General features: G+C 40.1%; 1 protein-coding gene and 1 long non-coding RNA gene across 2 annotated transcripts; one reads left to right on the top strand and one right to left on the bottom strand.

The window, feature by feature from the left end:
- Positions 1-3,401: 3,401 nt before the first annotated feature.
- On the bottom strand, positions 3,402-6,698 carry LOC308080902 (claudin-10-like). Its single transcript, XM_080422992.1, has 4 exons — positions 6,461-6,698; positions 5,281-5,442; positions 4,277-4,358; positions 3,402-3,785 (listed from the first exon to the last, which is right to left on the bottom strand). The coding sequence occupies exons 1-4, from the start codon at positions 6,678-6,680 to the stop codon at positions 3,647-3,649; spliced, it is 603 nt and encodes a 200-aa protein (XP_080279118.1). The 5' UTR covers positions 6,681-6,698; the 3' UTR covers positions 3,402-3,646.
- A 1,385-nt stretch (positions 6,699-8,083) lies between these two features.
- LOC308080903 lies at positions 8,084-12,965 on the top strand. The gene is made up of 4 exons (XR_013932760.1): positions 8,084-8,280; positions 9,954-10,010; positions 11,441-11,561; positions 12,740-12,965. It is a non-coding gene; the product is annotated as an uncharacterized lncRNA (long non-coding RNA).
- The last annotated feature ends 8,046 nt before the right edge of the window (positions 12,966-21,011 follow it).

Genomic DNA, 21,011 nt, shown 5'->3' with positions numbered 1-21,011 from the left:
AATGACAACGGAAAATTCTCTGCGCACCAAAAAATCCTTTCAGAGTTCAGGCAATAAAGCGCAGTATTGTACAGAAAAAATATATTTATTGGACTGACATCACATCTATTTCTGTAATTTGTGCGTAACAGCAACAGGATTAAGTAATTGCATGTTCTTACATTCTGGAAAGAACTTTGTTAACTAATTGGTAACGTTAATGATACTAGGCAACTGAATTTTCTAAATCATGAATGTATTTGTGACATAAACTGTAGTTACCCCAACACTGTGTGTTTGTAGCATCCTATACAAAGTCCATTGTAATTGTCCATTCCATAAAAAGAAGAAAATGTGTAAAACATAATGATAACAATAAGCTTAAAAAATCACACACACATTTGAAAGTAACGGAAACACTGAACAAATACTATCATACATACAAATAACCCTTGAGTTGATGCTTTCTTTGTCAAATTACCGGAATACAGAATCTTCTCATAGTATAATAAAAGATGAGCACAACAGCAACAGATTGATGGACGAAATAGGACTACTGTATACTTGGACAAAAGTGTTACTCAATGGGTAACACTTCCTATGAAGCCTATGTCTATAATGCATTATAAACATACTTATGTATCACAGTATCAATATATACAATATATAATATAATTATAGCTATAAGCATAAATATTCATAATGCTTTATAACGATAATCATAACACATTATAAAGCATAATATAATGACTTATTATACTGTATCTAAGGTCAAAAATCATAACGGCATAATTGCTGGACACTCACAGAATAGTTTTTCATACTACTTTCATACTAATGTCATTATTAGTCATAAGTGGTCAATGGGTGCTTAAAGTAAATGTCGGTGTTTGTTCTTTGTTCATGTTTTTTTTCACTACTTAAAGAACCCAATGGCCACTTATAATGCGTTATAATCACTATTGTAATGCACCATATGTATGTTTGTAATGCATTATAGACATGGACTTCATAGAATGTGTTGCCATTAAATGAACACGCAGGATTTTACAGTGTATTTGGTCTTTGTTTCCAAGTCACAGTGATCTTGAGATATTCTGATCATTGTGGAGTCCAGTAAATGACCAGTCTGCTCAAGGTGACCTGACAGTTTGATGAACACTCTGTGCCCAGTTCAATTTCCTGCTGAGAGCTGAAAACAGCCTTATCTGATGTAATTTATTTTTGTTTATTGGCCATTGACAGATTTAAAGACTGAATGTACACCCTGTACCTTGTTCCTTTCTTTTCTTTGTCATACATTTACATCACACAGGTGTGTTTAAGGTACAGTATCGATTTCCAAAAGTCCCATTTAGGTAAATCTGACAAAGGACTCTAGCTACTTATGGGCTAGCTGACATGAAATGTATATACTGTATGCATCCACTTTCTCGTCTAAGTGGTTGTTCAAGATGTACATGTAAGATGCTGTAAAGTTATGTACTTCTTTTCTGTGCTTATTTAGACAGGGCAGTGTAGGGAGATGGTAAATTGAACAAGAGCAGAGAGCAGGAACGACGTGCAACAACAGTTCTCCAGCCGGAATCGAACCGGGGACGTGACGCACCATTCGGTCACCTACCACCACATCACAGGTATGAAGTTTCTCCATCAGTTCTACGGGTGAATTAGCTGTGACCGTGCTGCGACATCAAAGTTTACGACTACCAGTCTGCCACATATAATATCATGGCAAGACGATGGCCCATTGTCACACATAGGCATTCCTCCCAAACTGTCTGGACTTTTCGACTGGCTCTCCAGGTTCTTTGTGTAGGCTGGTGGCTGTTTTGCTGTGCTTGTGCCGCGTGGTGACGAAGGACGCGGTTCCTCTGTAGGCGTACTCAGCCCTGTTATGAAACCACAACAAGTAGAGAATACAAACATGTCTGTTTTTGACTGAAGAAATACGTGCTTTTTTTCTGCATGACCTACTCCAGTCCTTTTGGGAATTGACTTAAGTACAAGCAAGACTTGGAGAGGCACTAACTGAATTCTTGATCAGACAGTCCCTTTGATGCAGGGCTGATGTGGATAAATTATCTCTCAATAAAACTATTTCTGAGGAAAAAACATTCTCCCAAGTGGTTTCAATCGTCTGCCCTTCTCTCACAATAATTTCAAAGTGAGCATTAGATTTGTATACTTTGGGGATTATCAATATAAAAAATACAAAGGAAAATACACACAGTTCTTTACTTTCATAGCATCAGCAGAAGTCAAAGCAAATAAATAATGTAGAGGTCAAGTGCTTAAGATCCTACATCCCAAATGTATCCCTGATCTAGAGGTTGAATTCTGCTATAACCTTCTGTGCGAGTGCATCCTCTTCTCTTTGCTGCAAAGGAGCCATCATAGTAACTATTCTATTTTCTATGTTCTCCCATTGGGATACATCATGTGAAAATATAATGTCTATTTTCTAATGATACACAGCTTCATCTGTAAAACTTGATGATCTATAGCCTGGTAAACCCCCTCCCTCCGGAAATCTCATTTGAATTTGATTTCAGGGAGGTCTGGGATTGCGCAGGGAGTAAGCATGCCCGAACACTGCGTGTCCGAACCAATCAGCGGCTGCTAGGGGCGGGATCATCCAATCACCTGCCTAGTAGCTTGAAAAAAAGAAAAACTGTCTGTCATCGATTCTGCGACCGGAGTCTCAGATGGGAAGTAGGCTGTGAAACAAATGTGTGTCGCAAGCTTCTTCCATTTGACGGTGTCAGGTTAGATGATCTATGCTGTCTGAAGAACCATAGCGACTGTCTCAAAGAGATAATATATATCATAGTAGAGCACGACTGGTACTGGTTTTTGGGGGCTGATAACAGTATTAGGAGTACAATATTCTATAGATATAGACATCTGTTTTCAAATCAAGACTCAAAACTCTCCTCTATATATGCACTAGCTTTTAAAACTGATTAATGTTGTCTGGTCTGCATAATGAATGTCTTTATTATTTACTGCTTTGTCTTTCGTTTCTGTGTATTCTGTTCTCTGTTAACCGTGTCTATTTGTATGTTTGTTGTACAGCACTTTTGTCAACACCAGTGGTTTTAAATGTGCTTTATAAATAACATTTTACTCACTAACTACATACTTTTCACCTTCCCTGCTCTCTGTGTAGCAAAGGAGAGTGGGCTGTCTGCTGTGCTCGAAATAAAAACAAACACCTATTCCCTGGAGGAAATATTCTGACCCAGAATATTAAGAAGTATATCACAGGCTTCCCAGAAAAAGTTTGTTTCCTTGATGCATGTGGCCAATAGCAGCCAAACCCCCCCTCCTCTCCTCATTCACTAATTCAAGGTGACTTTCGCATAAATAATGTTGTCCACATTTTCAGGCTGCGACAAAGGAAACATTCAGCCGTCATCATTCATGTAACTTATCAAAATAATTGGAGTACAATTTCCTTTTAAATCCGCAGATTATGAGACAAGATGTTGAGAGAGATTGCTTGCCACAGTGGTTTTTAAATGACCACACCATAATTTAGGTAAAATGACTCGACTGGATTGCACGTCACTGTCCCTCTGAATGAAATCGTCTTACATCAGGTCACTGATTGCTCTTGACGAAAGATGTGGCTGCAGATACATGGAAGTAAGTAACCACCAACTCATGTTAATGTTATTGTAAAGAAACCAGCTTGCCTGATACTGACGCCATCCGATAAGGAGAGACAGAATATGAATCCTCCGACGATACACAGCACCGACCCAGACCAGCCGATGAAGAGGGCCGCTCCCAGCTCGAATCTAGACACAAACAAGTCAAACTAAAACTTTTTAACTTCAAGTTTACTCACCCAATCAATGAAAGCAGGAACGTCTCAAAATACAATTGAAACAAATTGTGCAGGTGAGATAAAAAAAAGAAAAGAAAAAACACCTCAGGCCTTAAGATTGAATCTTGCATAAATCAATAAAATAGACCAAAAAAGAAAGCAGAAATTGAAAACATAGTCAAGTGATAATGAATTTGAACTCAAACAAACAGTAACCACATGAACCCTAGCGTCCCTATTCTGAGCATGTGATGATAGGTGCACATTTTGCAAAAAATGGCAAAATATTCAGACAAAACATTCTGCAGAAATACTATCTCACACGTTAAGAGCTCAGCTATTTTCACTATTTGACGTACAAATCAATTAAGTATTAAGTAGTTAAGATATCATTTACACAAACCATGGCATTAGGCTGTAAATGTAATCAAACATCAGCTTCCGCAGATCACCAACACTTACTTCTGAGCGTAAAAGAGTGGGTCAAAGAAGTTGGTTGTAATCCTGTGAGCATATAGGGAGTACGCCGTCATGCTGCACAGCCCTGCAACCAGAAATGTTTGTAACATGAAAAGACTGCAATTCTTTGTCTGCTTTAAAAAAAACAATTAGGGCAAGTGAGGAGAGCTGAGACATATTATCCTTGAGTCCGGTTCATATCCAGGGTATACAGTAGTAGTTAATGTACAGTAGTAGTAAGTTGCAGTGGTGTAAAGTATTTACTCAAGTACTGTACTTAAGTACACTTTTGAGGATTTTTTAAACTTTACTGGAGTATTTCCCATTTTCAATACTTTTACTTGAACTCCACTACATCTCAGAGGCAAATATTGTACTTTTACTTCACTACAATTATTTGAAGTGCTTTAGTGATATTATTATCACAAAACATACATTAACCACTTCAGCCATATATTTCGGCCATTTGAAAATAGCCGATCTACAAGCTCACAATGCGTCGCATTGTGAGCTTGTAGATCGGCTATTTTCAAAAGATTTTTATACATTTTGAACGTGAAATGGGACCTTCTGCACAATGTGTACTTTTACTTTTGGTACTTTAAGTATATTTTGATGCCAATTCTTTTGTACCCAAGTAAAATTGTATTGCCGGGCTTTTACTTGTAACAGAGTATTTCTATACTGCAGTATTGATACTTTTACTTAAGTACAAAATGTGTGTACTTTTAAGTTGAGTCACCAGAGCACCTCACATTATTCATAAGTCTACTGCAGTGCTTCTCAAAGTGTTGTCCAGGGACCCTCAGGTTGTGAGCGTTCCAAATGGACTCTTACAGGTCTATAACTCTTGAGGGTGTACAAATGGACCCGTAAGGGATTTGGTTCCATTTGTAGCCTACACTCTCAGAGTTATGTGGGTGCTACAAAGTAAGTTCAATCAATACAGTCTGCCAATATTCACCCATTAAGTCCTGGTACAGAGAAGTGTATAAGGGGCGCTTTACCGTTAAGAATGAAGTGAAAGCCAGCTAGGACAGTTAGACGGGCTTTGGTGGTCTCTGAGCCCCCGATTTTCGTGCACTTCATTCCCACTAGGGCCACGATGGCTCCGAAGAAACCCAAAATCACCGAAGCAATCATCAGGCCCCGACACACATGGATAGTGGCTGAAGACAGACAGACAAAAAAAAGACAAATTGATTGACTGATTGATTGATAGCAGGATGGAGAGAGAGAAACAGACAGCACAAGATAGTAGAAGAGGGGACTTTTTTTTGTCATGCAAACACATTCACACCAGTGGCAAGGTCTTAATGTAAAAGCCTAATTATATGCTACATCTCAGGTCGGTAACGAGGGTGATTTCCCCTTATCTCCAAAACAAGGTAACATTTCCTTTGTCCACAAATGACCTCTGGGAGGCTACATGACTTTCTCGAATTCCTTCACGGTGGGCACATTAGCGCAATTGCATCCTTAAGCAACACACCTCCTTTTCGTGTCTGATTAGCATTTCTTCTGTCATGAACGAGTGACCCCCGTGCATGACTTTCTCAAATAGCTCGGGTTCGTACACATTAGGAGAACTGTATCTGCCTCGCTCAGCCTGTTCAATGAAATGTGCCTGTTAAATGTTAAATGTGCTGGTTTGTGGACTGCATCCAGACTGGCAATGGGGCAGGGGGGGTGTCGAGTTCCAAATGCGCTTGTTTACAATGGTAGTCATTCATCCAAATGAAAACAGGTGGTCAAGATTTAGGTCTCTTTATGTATACAGACGTACATGCGGACAACACACAAACACACTGTGGTGACCCCACACATGCACTGTACCACAATACCCAATAAGTAATAATAATTACTATAGTAATAATAACAATAATAACAATAATAGTGCAATGAATAAAAAGCTTATTTTGCTAGTACTACTACTACTTTTGTTAATAATTACACCAATAATGATAAAATAAATAAAATAAATAAAATAAATAAAATAAATAAAATAAATAAAAAATAAATAAAATAAATAAAATAAATAAAATAAATAAAATAAATAAAATAAATAAAATAAATAAAATAAATAAAATAAATAAATAAAATAAATAAAATAAATAAAATAAATAAAATAAATAATAGTAGTAGTAGTAGTCCTACTTTGCTAACTAAGCAGTACCTTGCACTCACTGTCTAGAGCCAGCATGGAAGGGAAGTCCTTGCAGTTGGAGACGCCGGTGGAGTCTGTCACACAGGTCTTCCACAGGTTGGACCAGAAGGTGGCCGTGGTGATGACCGTCCCGTCCACGGAGGACACCTTCCAGTAGTCCGTGGGCAGAGTGGAGGACACCAGGATCCACCCTGAGATGGTGACCAGGAAGGCAACGATCTCCGTGGCCATGTTCCCCATGGTCCTGCTGCTGAGGCACTGAAGGTGAGGGTCAAGAGATATAATCTGTCACAGTCACAGAGGAGAGTGGGACTCTCTCACTCTCTGCCTCTCTCTCTCTCTCTCTCTCTTTCACTCACTCACTCACTCTCTATCTCTCTCTCTCTTTCTGGCTCTCACTCTCTACATCCTCTTTCTGTCTTTCCCCTTTTTCTCTCTCTCCCTGTACCTCTGTATCTCTTCGCACGCACGCACGCACACACAATCACAGCATACACATCCTATCCATCCTAGGATCCTATCCTATTTTAGGATTAAGTACCTTGCTTTAAACCCCTCCCCCATCTTCTATCTATCCTTCTCTCTACACCCCCATCTCTCTCTCTGCCCCCCCCCCCCCAACCCTCTCTTTGCTCTCTCTCTCTCTGGTCAGAGGTGATAGGATACAGGCACACAGAGAAGTTTCAGAGAACAGGTGCAGAGAGAAGGGTTGCGCAGGTACAAATATGTGAGTGGTCTATCTGCTATCCGAGCCTACAGTATGTCTGACTCTGTTCACTACCACTTTTTGGCAGGTCGACTCAGTGAAACGCACACAGTCGGGCACGAGCTAAATCCCCACTCTTGAGAAAGCAGGAGTGACAATGCCATGTCTCTGCATTCCTACACAGACACACACGCACGCACACACACTTGCACACACGCACACTCGCTCACTGAAGGCATACAGTACATGTAGGCACTAGGCACATGCATTTTTGCAAACACATGCACACACTGGTCAAGTGTCTGGTAGTGTGTGTAAGTGCATAAGTGCGTGTGTGAGTGCGTGCATGCTATGAGCGCGCGTGACTGCGTGTGCACATGGCATTCATGCGCGCGTGTCAATTCCCATCATTCCACACTTGTGGTGTGCAAAGTAAACTGAAGGAGAGAGTACTTGAGAGCAGGGTTTGATTTGTAAAAGAAACCCCAAAAACTGACCAGAGGTGGGTATCAAAAAGACAGAAAGACAACAAGCAGAAGACAAGGAACAGAGAGATGGACAATCTCATGGGGTGATCAGATAGAATCAATGCTTCATGAAATGAAAAAATGAATAAACTGATGAACTGTATGAATGAATGGCTGATGATTTCATTGGCCTGTCAGATCGAAAACAGTTAAACAACTTTGCATAATGGTTTTGCAACATTATCTCAAATGCACATAAACAGTAACGTGACATGAACAGTGAAAGAAGTCTTTCAACAGTAAAATGAAGACAACGTATTACCATTATGCTCAGCTCACAGCACTATAGCCTCACCTAATGGTGGACTGGAGTAATTGTCAAAACACTAGACCTGTTAAATAAATCTTGATTCTCTGTTGATTTTGTTTACTTTTACAGATGCAATGGAAACACTTCAAGCTGTAGAAATTGGCCCAGTCAATTGGGAATAGGTCACGGCTCATTCTCTCAGGTACTCATGTGGAAACTATCAGATGTTGTGTCAATTAAGCGTAATGTTAAGATGACACCCTTGTTGCCTTTGCCAGTGGGTGACACACTAACGAGATAACGAGCTGATGACTGGTTTCCTCATCCTCAAGGGCTCCTCCAACAAACACTTCCCTGGTGAGGTTTCAATACTTGCTTTGTTCCACCAGCATATGTTTATTTTCTTAGATCAACTCATTATGTGAAATCAAATAACTGGGTGTATATGTGCGTGTGTGAGCGTGCGTGTGCGTGCAACTTAACTTGTCTGTCGTGACCTCACCAAATTGACCTTCTGTCCTCTTTTCTTTCACTCTCACGGTTGTCTGTCAATGCAAAAACAATACTGGGAGGGATGGAGAGAGAGACTTTTGTTATGTTGTGATGACATTGAAGATACTTATGACACTATTTTCAAACATGGGATTTTTAAGTACCACATTTAACCACATGAACCCTTGCGTCATTATTCTCTGGAAACAAATCAGCAAAGATAAGGCAACGCTTCGCATTAGATGTGTTGCGAGCTTGTAGATCGGCAATTTTGGTGGATGTGATTTGGTGTAGAGGGATAAAAGGAGGGGGCCTACAAGACCCCTGGAGGACTCCAGTCAAGGAAGTATACTGTACATAGGATTTAAAGGATGACTTCACCCATTTTCAACCCATCTTCATATAATTGGTCCTCACTAATGGTCATGGTAAAATAGTACACTTTTCTTTTACTCTGCCTGTGTCTCATAGGAGGGCTTTGGACACTTCAGAAACCTGCCTACCAGTGACCTGCCATCATTAGGCAGGTTTTCAAATATTTTATTTTGATTTTTATTAACGTGAGAACAATGACTTCCATTATAGCATGCCAACTTTCCAGGAATAGAAAGCCTGCAGTTTCTATTAGCTTGGATTCCCCATCGATGATGTCACTGGTAGGCGGATTTCTGAACAGTCCACAGCCCTCCTCTGAGACACAGACTGAGTAGACATAAATGGTACCATGTTATAATGAGCATTAGTGAGGACCAATTATATGAAGATATGTTGAAAATGGGTGAAGTCGTCCTTTAACCATCTGAACCCCAGCATCCATATTCTTGGAGGAACATTAGCCAAAGATAGCTGATCTACAAGCTAACAACACTTCGCAACGCGACACGTTGTGAGCTTGTAGATCGGCTATTTTTGGAGAAGGGATTTAGTGTAGATGGAAAAAAGAGGTCCAAGTACAAGGGCAACACAGGTCCAGTTTACTAAGTCTAGAGGGTTTTAAGTGGTGAAGTGGTTAAGTAACATATCGGGTGGAAAAACAAAGACACAACAGCATTCAAGGAAGGAAAAAGATGCACAGTGAACATTCTATGATGTGGTTTTTACCCAGAAACAGCAGTGATATATAAATGAGCCTCTCTGGAATTATGCTGAGCACAGATGTTCGAGTGCTTGGCTTCGCAGTGTCTTGTGGCGTGTCGTTTATGTGCAGTTAAAAGACTGATTAAAAGTCAAGAGTCAAATGATAAAGTTGCAGGCGAAAGACCTTTGACAAGCACTTTAATCAGGCTGTTTACTGTCATATACTGTGGTGACCTGTGAAAATAAATCTTTGCTCCGTACGCAGAATCCTAAAGGATTTTTCTTTTTTTCCTCGGTGCAGAAAAACACATGCAGTGTATGTGGGGAAACTCTTGATTTTGTGAAAACAAATCTTGTGATTGCAGTTGAAATTCCTTGGTTGGCTGTTGTTTGCTGTTTGTGTAACCTGTTTGTGTTTCTTCTAACCACAGTTTAATAACAATGTCTCTTCTTTATTATAGGGAAGGTGGGCCGACATGAGGGCAGACTGCTGGAAAGCTGAGAGGGAGGGGGTGAAGGTGAGCACAGTAGAACTCTCTGGTAGCACTGCTACATCTTTCTCACAGCTATCCAGTGGTAACTACAGTAAGTACATGTACTCAAGTACTGTACTTAAGTACACTTTTGAGGTATATATATATTTTTTTTAAACTTCAAACCAAAATCTCCAAAGTAACTAGTAACTAAGGTTTTCAAATTGTTGTGGAGTCAAAGTACAATATTTGCCTCTGAGAGAGTAAAAATATAGAAAATTGGAAATACTCCAGTAAAGTAAAAGTACCTCAAAATTGTACTTAAGTACAGTACCTGAGTAAATGTACTTAGTTACTTTCCTCCACTTTGTATCCTTTTCACAGCTATTTGACAGCTTGCTTTCAGTTCTGAATTCAGAATAGGATTTATATCAACTATGATAATCACTCCACATACTTGAACTTCACTTTCCCAGAATACATTTATAGCCTGGATTTATCTTCTTTCCTTGATTAGATTGACTTGATCTTCCCTTTACAATAAAGTTAACCAGCATTCTGAGATATAGCAGCTGTAACTGCTATGTCATACTTTATCTTTCCTTTGTTTTCATTGCAGTGCTGTTTTATTTTATTGCTGTATTCTTATTGTATTTGTTAAGCACCTTAATTTGCGAGATTTTCCTAAAAGGTGCTGTTTAAATTACATTTGATTTGGTAGGATAGAGTGGAATAAAAGAATACCTTTATATTTCCAAGGAGAACTTCAAGTGTAATAGTTGGTTAGAAACAAAATACCGCTGCACAGACATTTATTTCCAAACATTTTGATCTTGGCTATATTGCCAGAAATAAACATAGATAAATAATTAAACGATATGTAGATAAACAATCTGTATACACATTTACATAACATGAAAAAACTTTAAAAGGCACAAGTCTAAACAGGCCACGACCAAGTAGGTTTGGGTGGCATACCAGCCTGTTTCTAGAATGCCTGGACTGACATACCACATAAATAAACACACAAATATATACTGTAGGCTACTGCTGTTGTATGTATTGTATTTGATATGGTACACACTTACTGTAGAAGCCTAACGGAACAGTGTTAATGAGGCATCAGATCTATCTTCCAATCAATTGAAATACCAATCTGATTCTTGTGGCCTAGGTATTCAAATAGCCTAGGTATAAATTAGGGATAAAGTGGTTAATCTATGTTTTATAATGTAATAATGTATATCTGCAAAGTAACTAGTAGGCCTAACTAAAGTTTTCAAATAATTGTAGTGGAGCAAAAGTACAATATTTGCCTCTGAGATGTAATGGAGTAGAAGTAAATGTTCTGAAAATTGGAAATACTCTAGAAAAGTCAAAATTGTACTTAATTACAGTACTACTTACTTTACACCACTGTTGCTCTCATACAACAATTGCTTAATTTGAACACTTTGGATTTTCTCCCACTGCAGACAGAGGGATTTCCTTTCCACAAGAGGGCGCCATGCATTCAGTCACGTTTGGACTCGATGCCCCCTGTTTCTACAATCATGGCCCATTTCACCACCTGCTTGCAACTGAAACAACACTTTGGTGAGTTATTATACTGACTGAGATCATAATAGCAGATCTACGTGCTCATAGTGCCGGTGTGCCGCGCTATGACCTTGTAGATCTGCTATTTTTTTTAAATCGTGACCATTTGTGCAAAATCAAATATATATATATATATATCTTTTTTTAAAGGGAACATTTGTAACTCAAATCTTTGCTTCTGGGTCAAGGGAAATACGTTTTTCAGGAAACTGTTAGGATTTAGAAGACTTTTGTAGAATCCCCAGCAAAGATTTGAGTTACAAATGTTTGCTTTAAAAAATATTTATATTTTCAAGATTTTTCAAAAAATAACAGATCTACAAGCTCATTGTGCGGCTGCGTTATGAGCTTGTATGTCTGCTATTTTTTTATATTTAAAGAAATCTTAAAATGTCACAGATAATTTTCCTGGTCTTAAAGGGTAAGACTACTTTGGTAGAGGTTTGGGTTGTGTAGTTACCTTGCCATGATGTAACTCCAAAGGTGGACAAGAAATCAAAAATAATTGCTCCATTGATTAGAAATTGATAATTCAAAATATGCTCCTCATTGACTTACTTTGTACGGTAAAACAGCTCTCAAAGTCACTCTTTTAGCACGTAAACGAACACAAACAAAGCTGATTCAGACAATAAAGAACATCATCAAACCCGGTACTGTTTTTTTTTTTTTTTAAATTTGAACTTCCTGTTGATTTTACTATTTGAAGATCAGAATCCGGATCCGCGGATCCAGTCCGGGTTTTCTTCTTAATAAAAATGGTAAAATCAACAGGAAGTTGACATTTTTATTAAAAAAATAAACAGTACTGGGTTTGGTGATGTTCTATATTGTCTGAATCAACTTTGTTTGCATTCGTTTATGGGGTAAAAGAGTGACTTTGAGAGCTGTTTTACCTTACAATGTAAGTCAATGAAGAGTATAAGTTGAATTATCAATTTCTAATCAATGGAGCAATTATTTTTGATTTCTTGTCCACCTTTGGAGTTACATCATGGCAAGGTAACTACACAACCCAAACCTCTACAGTTGTGTGGTCAGTTCACCTCACCTCATTAGGCGTTAATTGGCTACTAGCCTAGTGTCTTTTTGCATGTCAACCTTAGTTGTTCTGCATACATGGATGGTAAAGTGTATTGAAGTTTATTTCCATTTGTCTTTGAATCCTCCATTAGGTCAACTGTAGGCTATATCTTTTCAGCTAAGGGGATTGAGGCCAAAATGGAGTGATGAATCAGCAGAGAATTAAGCTGGGTGAAGACAGGCCTAAAATCTACTCCAAGGGTTTTGGTTTTAAGAGAGGATGGAGGAGTATACAGTCCTCAAGTTTCTTAAGTTTGTTTAGGCAAGTCGCTGACTTTTAAGGTCTTTTCTTCTGTTGGACTGTTATTTTGGGGATTTTTTTTTGTAGACACACGATCTATTTTGTCTTACTGGTTTCTTTCAGAACACTTTTCCTTGTACAAATATTTAAAAAAAAAATGTTTTACTGCAGGAAATACATTTCACTGTTGCCCCATCCTGACAGATGAATGGTTTGAACATTCTGGGCTCTATACATCAACCACGAATAATCCATTAGTTGTGTGGCAATTAATTAAGACATTAGATTTGTGTCAAACATGCTAATAATTTCCCTCTATGCACTGCACAACTAGTAGCATAATGGGTGACTTCCATGGTTGCCACTGCTCAAAGCAGTAGACAGTACTGCCCTCGTTAATAGGGCGGCAGTGGCTCAGGGGTAGAGTGGCCGGTAGAGCCGCCGGATGGCAACTGCGAGGTTCCCAGTTCGATCCCGGGCTTCCCCAGAGTTAGTGTCAAAGTGTCCTTGAGCAAGACACCGAACCCCTAATTGCTCCTGATGAGCAGGTTGGTGCCTTGCATGGTTTCCTCTGCCATCGGTGTATGAATGTGTGTGTGAATGGATGTATGTAATGCACAATCTCTGTAAAGCGCTTTGGATAAAAGTGCTATACAAATGCACCATTTACAGTAGATTTATTTCACTACTGTGTGTGTGTGTGTGTGTGCGCGTGTGTGTGTGTGTGTGTGTGGGCGCGCATGTGCGACCAAATGTCTTGTGCACCCTGCCAATGGGCAGTGTTTTTTAATAAACTGTCATTTTATAATAGATGTCAAAGATTGTCGGATCAGGATGTAACTGTGGCCAAATATGCAGTCATACAGCGTCATAGATTCATCATAGATGACTAACGTCCACATGACTGGCCACATGAAGTCTGAGAGACACATTGTTGGTGCATTTTCAAAACCCCAAACTGGCTCCCTTAATCACTTAAAATCAGATTTAGAAAATAGTCAAAATACTAATAATCAGGACAATTTGGTAGTGAACGTTGAAAAGCAGGACTTTTTTTGTGTTTTAGAGATGATTGCCGGGACACCCAGCTTGAAGCTGTGACAATCCCGGCCAAACCTGGACGTCTGATTCACTGTGACACATGAAGCCACATCACAGTTTATTGCAGTTATTAGACAGTTGTCACACAGTTATTAGACCCTGTCTTGTGCTCGGTTCGAGTCACTTTGTATAGTGCCCATGAGAGCAGAACTTACCTGTCAAACAGCCTGACATCAGTATGCTATGCTGTGACTTTCACACCACTAGACGCTGCGCTCAGTACTCAAATATGTATGACACACGTCCCCACTAACAGGTCGTGGACTGACTCTCATTTATATAGTATGTTATGAGCTATGAGGCAGAGACGGGAAGGAACACGGTAACGCGCTCCACGCAGCGTGTTATGGGCCCCTTGGCTGTGGCCCTCAGCACAGGCTCATAGGCCAGATATGCACATAACCTCAGTACAGGACATGATGCAGTGAGAGGAGTCACTCCCAACTCTCTCCTCAGTCCCGTTTTTGATTTGATTAGTCTCAACGTCTTTATTTAAGAAGGGAAATCCTATTTTGCACCAAAGTTTGCTTTTACGAGAGGGCCCTCGGCGGCGGAGCGAGGTTCGCATTTCGCGAGGAAAAATCGAAACCCAAAAACTAAATCAAAACACGTTGTCTGTCAAAGTGATCCTATGACGGAGTGATATCGGTATCAGATCGGCGGCAGTGCCGGTGCGGTTGGCGTATCCGCGCTGATGCTTGATAGGGTTGTGGGTTTGATCCCCGGACCCAAATTTACAAAAATACATGATGAACAACCACTAGAGCCTTATTTAATCGTGAAAAATAATGATGAAATAATGATGATATTTATTCACGACCCATAAAAATGGATCCACGTCCCAAATGGGGGTCTCGACCCATTGTTTGGGAAACACTGGTCTATGAGCTGCTTCGCACCAGTCGATAAGGTCCAGGATAGCCTGGCTCCCATGTACTGTATGTACAACAATTTCCTGCATCAATTCCAAAGTCTGTCTTGGTTAATGGCAAAGGCAGCGTTTCAAAGTACAACAGCACGCCAATTAACATAAAGCAGCCGAAACTAAGCCAGCCCATGGTATTATGCCCTCACGTCACCCCAAATCTCCCAAAGGGGCTAGGCTGCAGGTTTTGGTTTAGCACACAGTGGGGGATCCGGAGCGGGGGTAAGGAAAACACCACAAAATGGAGCAATGAATGAAATGTATTATTTGCGATCATTATGTTACTGCCACTGTTAACAGTCATTTTGACTACATATTATTTATACCCGTTAATAGCTCATACAACACGCAACGGGTGGTTCACATACAGTATCTCTTTTTCTGTATCTGTCCATGTGTTTCATAACTGCTGTACTGCTATGATAACTGATTTCCCCCCATGTGATCAATAAAGGTCTCTATCTACGCATAGAGTAGGCCTATCCATGGTGATATAATCCTTGGGACTCATCTCACCCTCCTGTGACCTTCCCACGTGACCTTCCCACACAAAAGGCAAACCAACCAGTAGCTTTGGAAAAACGTCACCCTTGGTGCATTCGGCTACTATTGGTGTGTGACATATCCAAACATGGGAAAGTTCCCAGTGCGTCCTTATCTAATGGAAAAATCAACCTGTTTGTTTTGGTTTGCTACGCCTTATCTCGCCTCCCGGTTTTTGCGTCTTTTATTTCTCAAAAGAAGATTGATGTTATTTTTCTAAGAAATAAACATTGAATGAACGTAAGCGGTTTAATGTATTGTGCCAACTCACGGAGCATAGAGACAGGTGTTTGTTATGGAGTAGGGTCGGGGTAACCTATTGAGTGTGGTGTGTTTTTCCAGTTGTGTGTTTTTGTCATGTGTGCTTGTTAGCATGAATATGTATGCATACAGAGAGGAGAAGCTAATGGAGTGTGTCTGAAACCTCTCAGTCTGTGGTCGAATACTTCCATCCTTCGTGGAAAAATACAGTATAACATTGTATAAGTGGTCATAAGTGCTTAACATAGATTTTGGGGTCATTTTGGCCACCATTCTTACTTTTCTTTTTCACTTTGCCATTGAGTTCTTGCATAGTTTTGTGGTGATAGTTTTATGCTGGTGGTAATATTTCACCAGTAAGTGATTGCTTACCAAGCCAATGGCTAATTTAAGTCATTTGGGACAGAAAATAACTTCTAATCCTTGTCATATCCGACGTTTGACTGATTCCCGGCTCCCAAGGGTTTCCTTAAGCTAACAGAGGTGGGTTTGGGTTAATTAGAGAAGGAAACGATACACGGGGTGGGCTGCTGGGTCAGGGCGGGGCAGAGCTACATTTAAAAAATGGGCCAGTTGTTCCCTTTCCAAGGCGTTCTGTCTCCAGTTTGTGGGCTTTAAGGGCCTTTATCCTTCCAAACATCTCCAATCAGTCTTATCCCTACAAATTCAGTGGCTCCTGTTTCGCCACAAGTTGGTGTGAGGTCTCCCCAGAACAACGGCTGTGTGAGCCTGTTCTCATTCCCCTCCTCGCCTATGAGACTGTCTGTCAGCCCCACCCACACATTCTGAGAGCTGCGTAATGCCTCATTTATGCTCCGCCGTACAACGGTGTCGTGCTGTGTAAAATAGCTGCGATTCATTCGTCGTACGGCGAAGTATAACTCGGACTTAACATTTCAGTTCAAAGTCAACTCTGTTGCACCGGTAAATTTCGCAAATTTTCTCATCTTAGGACAGCAAGGCACCAACAGCGAGGCCTTGAGGCACACGTGATTCCCTAAGAGCGTTGTTGTGATTTCGGTTGAAAGAACAAGATGACACTAGGCCAGCTCTGAAGTTTAATACACACATAGGGAAATATATACACAGTAATGGACAGTGGACACATGACGTGACCAGAAGATATGGAACAAGAACAGAATGGATAGGAATAGAACATGCATCTTGTATAATTGTGCACAGACGTCAGTCTCTTTGATAAAGTAGTTGATGGTCATCGTATCGCATACATATATCAATATGCTTACGTAGATGCACATGTGTGCACTGTACTGGGTCAAGCAGATAAAGGTCATAAATCATGACAAGCGTCATGTTGTGGTGCAGTGTTATTTTGACGATGCGGTCCATCAGAGCACTAATAGCTAGGCTACATAATGTAGCCTAGCTAGCACATCACTTTCACCCAGCCAAAGAAAACGATGGGAAGGGGGAGGGGTTTGCAAAATTGTCTGGTGCAAAAGTCATGCACCAGTCCAAGACACGTAGGTTTTACGAGAGTGCTGATCTGTGAGGTCTTGACCGTTTAGTTTTTTTATGACAGTTTAAGCGTCATTAAAAAGGGACGATGATCTTGAGGTAGCACACAGAAGTCTTGAGAATTCACTGATGTCACTTTATTGCAGTCAAAGACATACAGGAGGACTGGGAACATAGGGGTGTGGGGGGGTTGGGGGTTGCATGCTGCACAGGAATGCAGCACATTGAGGAGAAAATAGGGACTCATCCAAAAGCGAATATTCCCTAAGGGAGTCATGTTGTGGTGTAAGTTTTATTTTGACGATGTGGTCCGACAGAACGCCAGTATAGCCCCGGGGATTCCGCAGAGGTGCTAATTTCCCTCTCAGCTGATACTGTACTCCATAATTTGCCTCAGAAAGCCTCTCTTTTTCCTAATATTTTTAAAGTAAATATTACTGGTAAGGCCGCGCGTGTCCTCATACAGCCTCTGTCCGTCGTTCTCTGAGCTCTCCTTTTCTATTTTTTTTTCTTTCAAAATGAGAAATGGAAACTGCTATTTTAAATGCAAGATTCAACTCGCAGAGAAACTATGGGGCTTACATGGAAACATGCTCAATTTTGAGGTGAACGTTTGCGCACGTGATGTAATGCCCTTCGCCTTCACCGACGGCGGTATCGAAAATATATTGCAGGATGTACCGTACCAGACAGACCAACACGAGTGGTTTTAATTGTGGATCGACGCAAAGCGGTTTCAGGTCTCTCCAAAGTTAATAATTTCTTTGCTTTGAGGGTTTCCCCTGATTTTAAGAAGGTACTGATAATTACCGGCATGAATGAGCACGACCACCACCATTTATTTCCTATGGGTTTTCAGGAATCATTACTTGAACACCGGTTCCATTACATAACCAGTATTTAGTCTATGTTGAGTGCCAATGGTAATAAAAAATCTCTCCCGTGCTGGAACTAACACACCTTCCACGCATTCATTCATCTGAAGGCTGCCAGCACACTGCAAAAGAGCTAACTGAAAAGTAGTTTAATCTTCTTTCAAATCAAGTTTCCTATTTTTCCTCAAACTGGGCACAGAAAAACACATCCAAGGCATCGAGACATACCTGGTACAAATGGAGGAATCAAGTCCAAGTTAAAGCCCAAGTCTCTTGCATAGATATAAAATAGTATAGAAAGGTCTTACGCCTACTTATGCTCTAACCCACCCGATATTCCATGTTCACTTCACAGTCACCTAATATGCCGGGGGACCCAATGACGCTTCCTGTGTCCTGTGGACACGGGACCCTGCATAGCATACAGGACAATTCCGCATCGAACAAACGCAGGAGTGCCCCCATGTAAGCGTATAGAGTTGCTATGAATGGAAATGTCCATTCTATGTTTTTCCATGTCTTCTTTATGCCAGTGAGACCGCATTGTAATCAGGTTAAATGTTGTCACTTATGAACCCTAAAAAAAAAACCTATGAACACTAATGTCAACCTGTGGCTCGGAACCCCCAGGCGGGTCCCCAGATGATTTTGGGTGTTCTCCAGATGACAGAGAAGTGACAATTTAAGGACCTTTTTAATACCTTAATAAAAAGAAAGAAATACTATTACTACATCAAAAGTAATCAACAAACTAACTGGTCAAACATTGGCCAAATTGTTCAATAATATAATAAAGAGGCAAAAACTGTGAAAATAGCCGATCTACAAGCTCACAACGCCTGTGAGCTTGTAGGTCTGCTATTTTCACAATATTCTGTGGAACCGCGTCAAACTAAATGGAATGCCTCAACTCCTACATTCCAAGTGCTTATCAGGGTGGGGGGTCCCCACTTCAAATATGATTATTTTGGGGGGTCGTGGCCTGAAAAGGTTGAGAACCACTGAGTCACAATCGCATAAAGTGGAAGCACGGTGCCTCAAGGCCAAATAGTTGAATCCCTGGACCTTCTGGGGGGGAAACACCGGGAAGGGAATGAGTGACGCTTTGCTTTCCTTCAACACCTACGTACTGTACGGAGGTGGTTTCGAGCAAGGCACTTCGCCCACAACTGCTCTAGCCCATTAAGACCGGGAACGCATCTGTGTAACCATTTTTTTTTTGTTAACGTTTTGTTTATTCATTTTAGTTTTTTTACATACTCACAAGTAATACAGTCATTACTGAAGCAAATAAACAGAGTATCTCCAGTCAAGAAAATGATTAAGTAACAGGATAGACAAATATCAAGTAAGAAAAAAGATACATTGAATAAGGTATAAATCTGTGTAACCACTTTAACCATTATTTTATACTTTGGCTATTCAAAAACAGCAGATATACAAGCTTGTAGATCTGCTATTTTTCGAAAAATCTTGAAAATGTGTGCAAATCTTTGAATATATATATATTTTTTAAGGGGAATTTTTTTACTCAAATCTTTGCTTCTGGGGGGGGGGGGGGGTCCCTGGAACAACATATTTTGAGATGGGGGTCGGCGGCCAAATATATATCATTTTGGGGGTCCTTGACATGAAAAAGTTTGAGCACCACTGATATAGCAACATACGTTTTAGAAAAAAGAAAAAAACTGTTAGGATTTAGAAGACATTTGTAAAATCCCCAGAAGCAAAGATTTGAGTTAAAAATGTTATAATCTATATTCAAAGATTTGCACAAATGTTCATGATTTTTTTTTTTAAGAAGCAGAGTGCCGCACTATGAGCTTGTATATCTGATATTTCTTTGAATAGCCCAAAGAAATAAAAAAAAAAATCCACGGGTGCGTTCCAGGTCCTAATGGGCTAGGGAAGCTACAGCAGATCAGCGGCCAACCATAGGAGCCTGTGGTCGTTCTCGGCGGCCACGAGGTGTGAGCGAGCGTGTCGAACCGTAGGAGTGTAGCGCAGTCGGTGGTGTAAAGTAACATTTACTCAAGTACTGCACTTAAGTACAATTTTGAGGTATTTTTACTTTACTGGAGCATTTCCAATTTTCTGTACTTTTACTTCTACTCCACTGCATCTCAGTCGGAAATATTATACTTTTACTCCACAAAAATTATTTGAAAACTTTAGTTTCTAGTTACTTGTAGATTTTGATTATTATTACAAAACATAGGCTACATTAACCACTTCAGTCCTATATACATTTCGGCCATTTGAAAATAGCCGATCTATAAGCTCACAATGTGTTGCCATGCGACGCTTTGTGAGCTTGTAGATCTGCTATTTTTCAAAAGATTTGTATACATTTCATACATTTGAAAACGTGTGAAACGGGACATTCTGCATAATGAGTACATTTTGATACCAATACTTTTGTACTTTTACTCAAGTACATTTTTAATTCCAGACTTTTACTTATAACAGTAGTATTTCTACTTTGCAATATTGATACTTTTACTTAAGTAAGTACTTTTTCCACCACTAAGCGCAGTGATTCCCAACCCGTGGGCCAGGTCCCGCTGGTGGGCCGCGAGGGTATTTTGGCAAATAACTTTGTTTTTAGGATAACATAACATTACTATTATAATTATAATATCTCCGAAGAGATTTGACATGTCTGATAACATGCCGAGAATAGGGATGCCAGGGTTCGCGTGGTTAAAAGAGGAGTCAAATAAATATCAGGAGTCATAAGGGAACGTCTATCAATTGCCTTGTAACTTGTGTTATTAAACATTAGGATCCTTGTTGAACTATTGAACTGAACTGCTTCCCTCTCGGAGACTTCTTCGGTGTAACAGGGTTTGAGGCCAGTTTCATGCCTTATCTGACAAGAAATAAACAGCAGTGAACCGGTCCAGACTCAGAGATCAATGAGGGGGGAGGAAGGGTTG

This window comes from Gymnoscopelus braueri (genome assembly GCF_963280865.1).
Source record: "Gymnoscopelus braueri genome assembly, chromosome: 24".
Classification (NCBI taxonomy): Eukaryota; Metazoa; Chordata; class Actinopteri; order Myctophiformes; family Myctophidae; genus Gymnoscopelus; species Gymnoscopelus braueri.
Note: the sequence above shows the minus strand (reverse complement) of the source record. Positions and strands in the feature narration are given on the sequence as shown.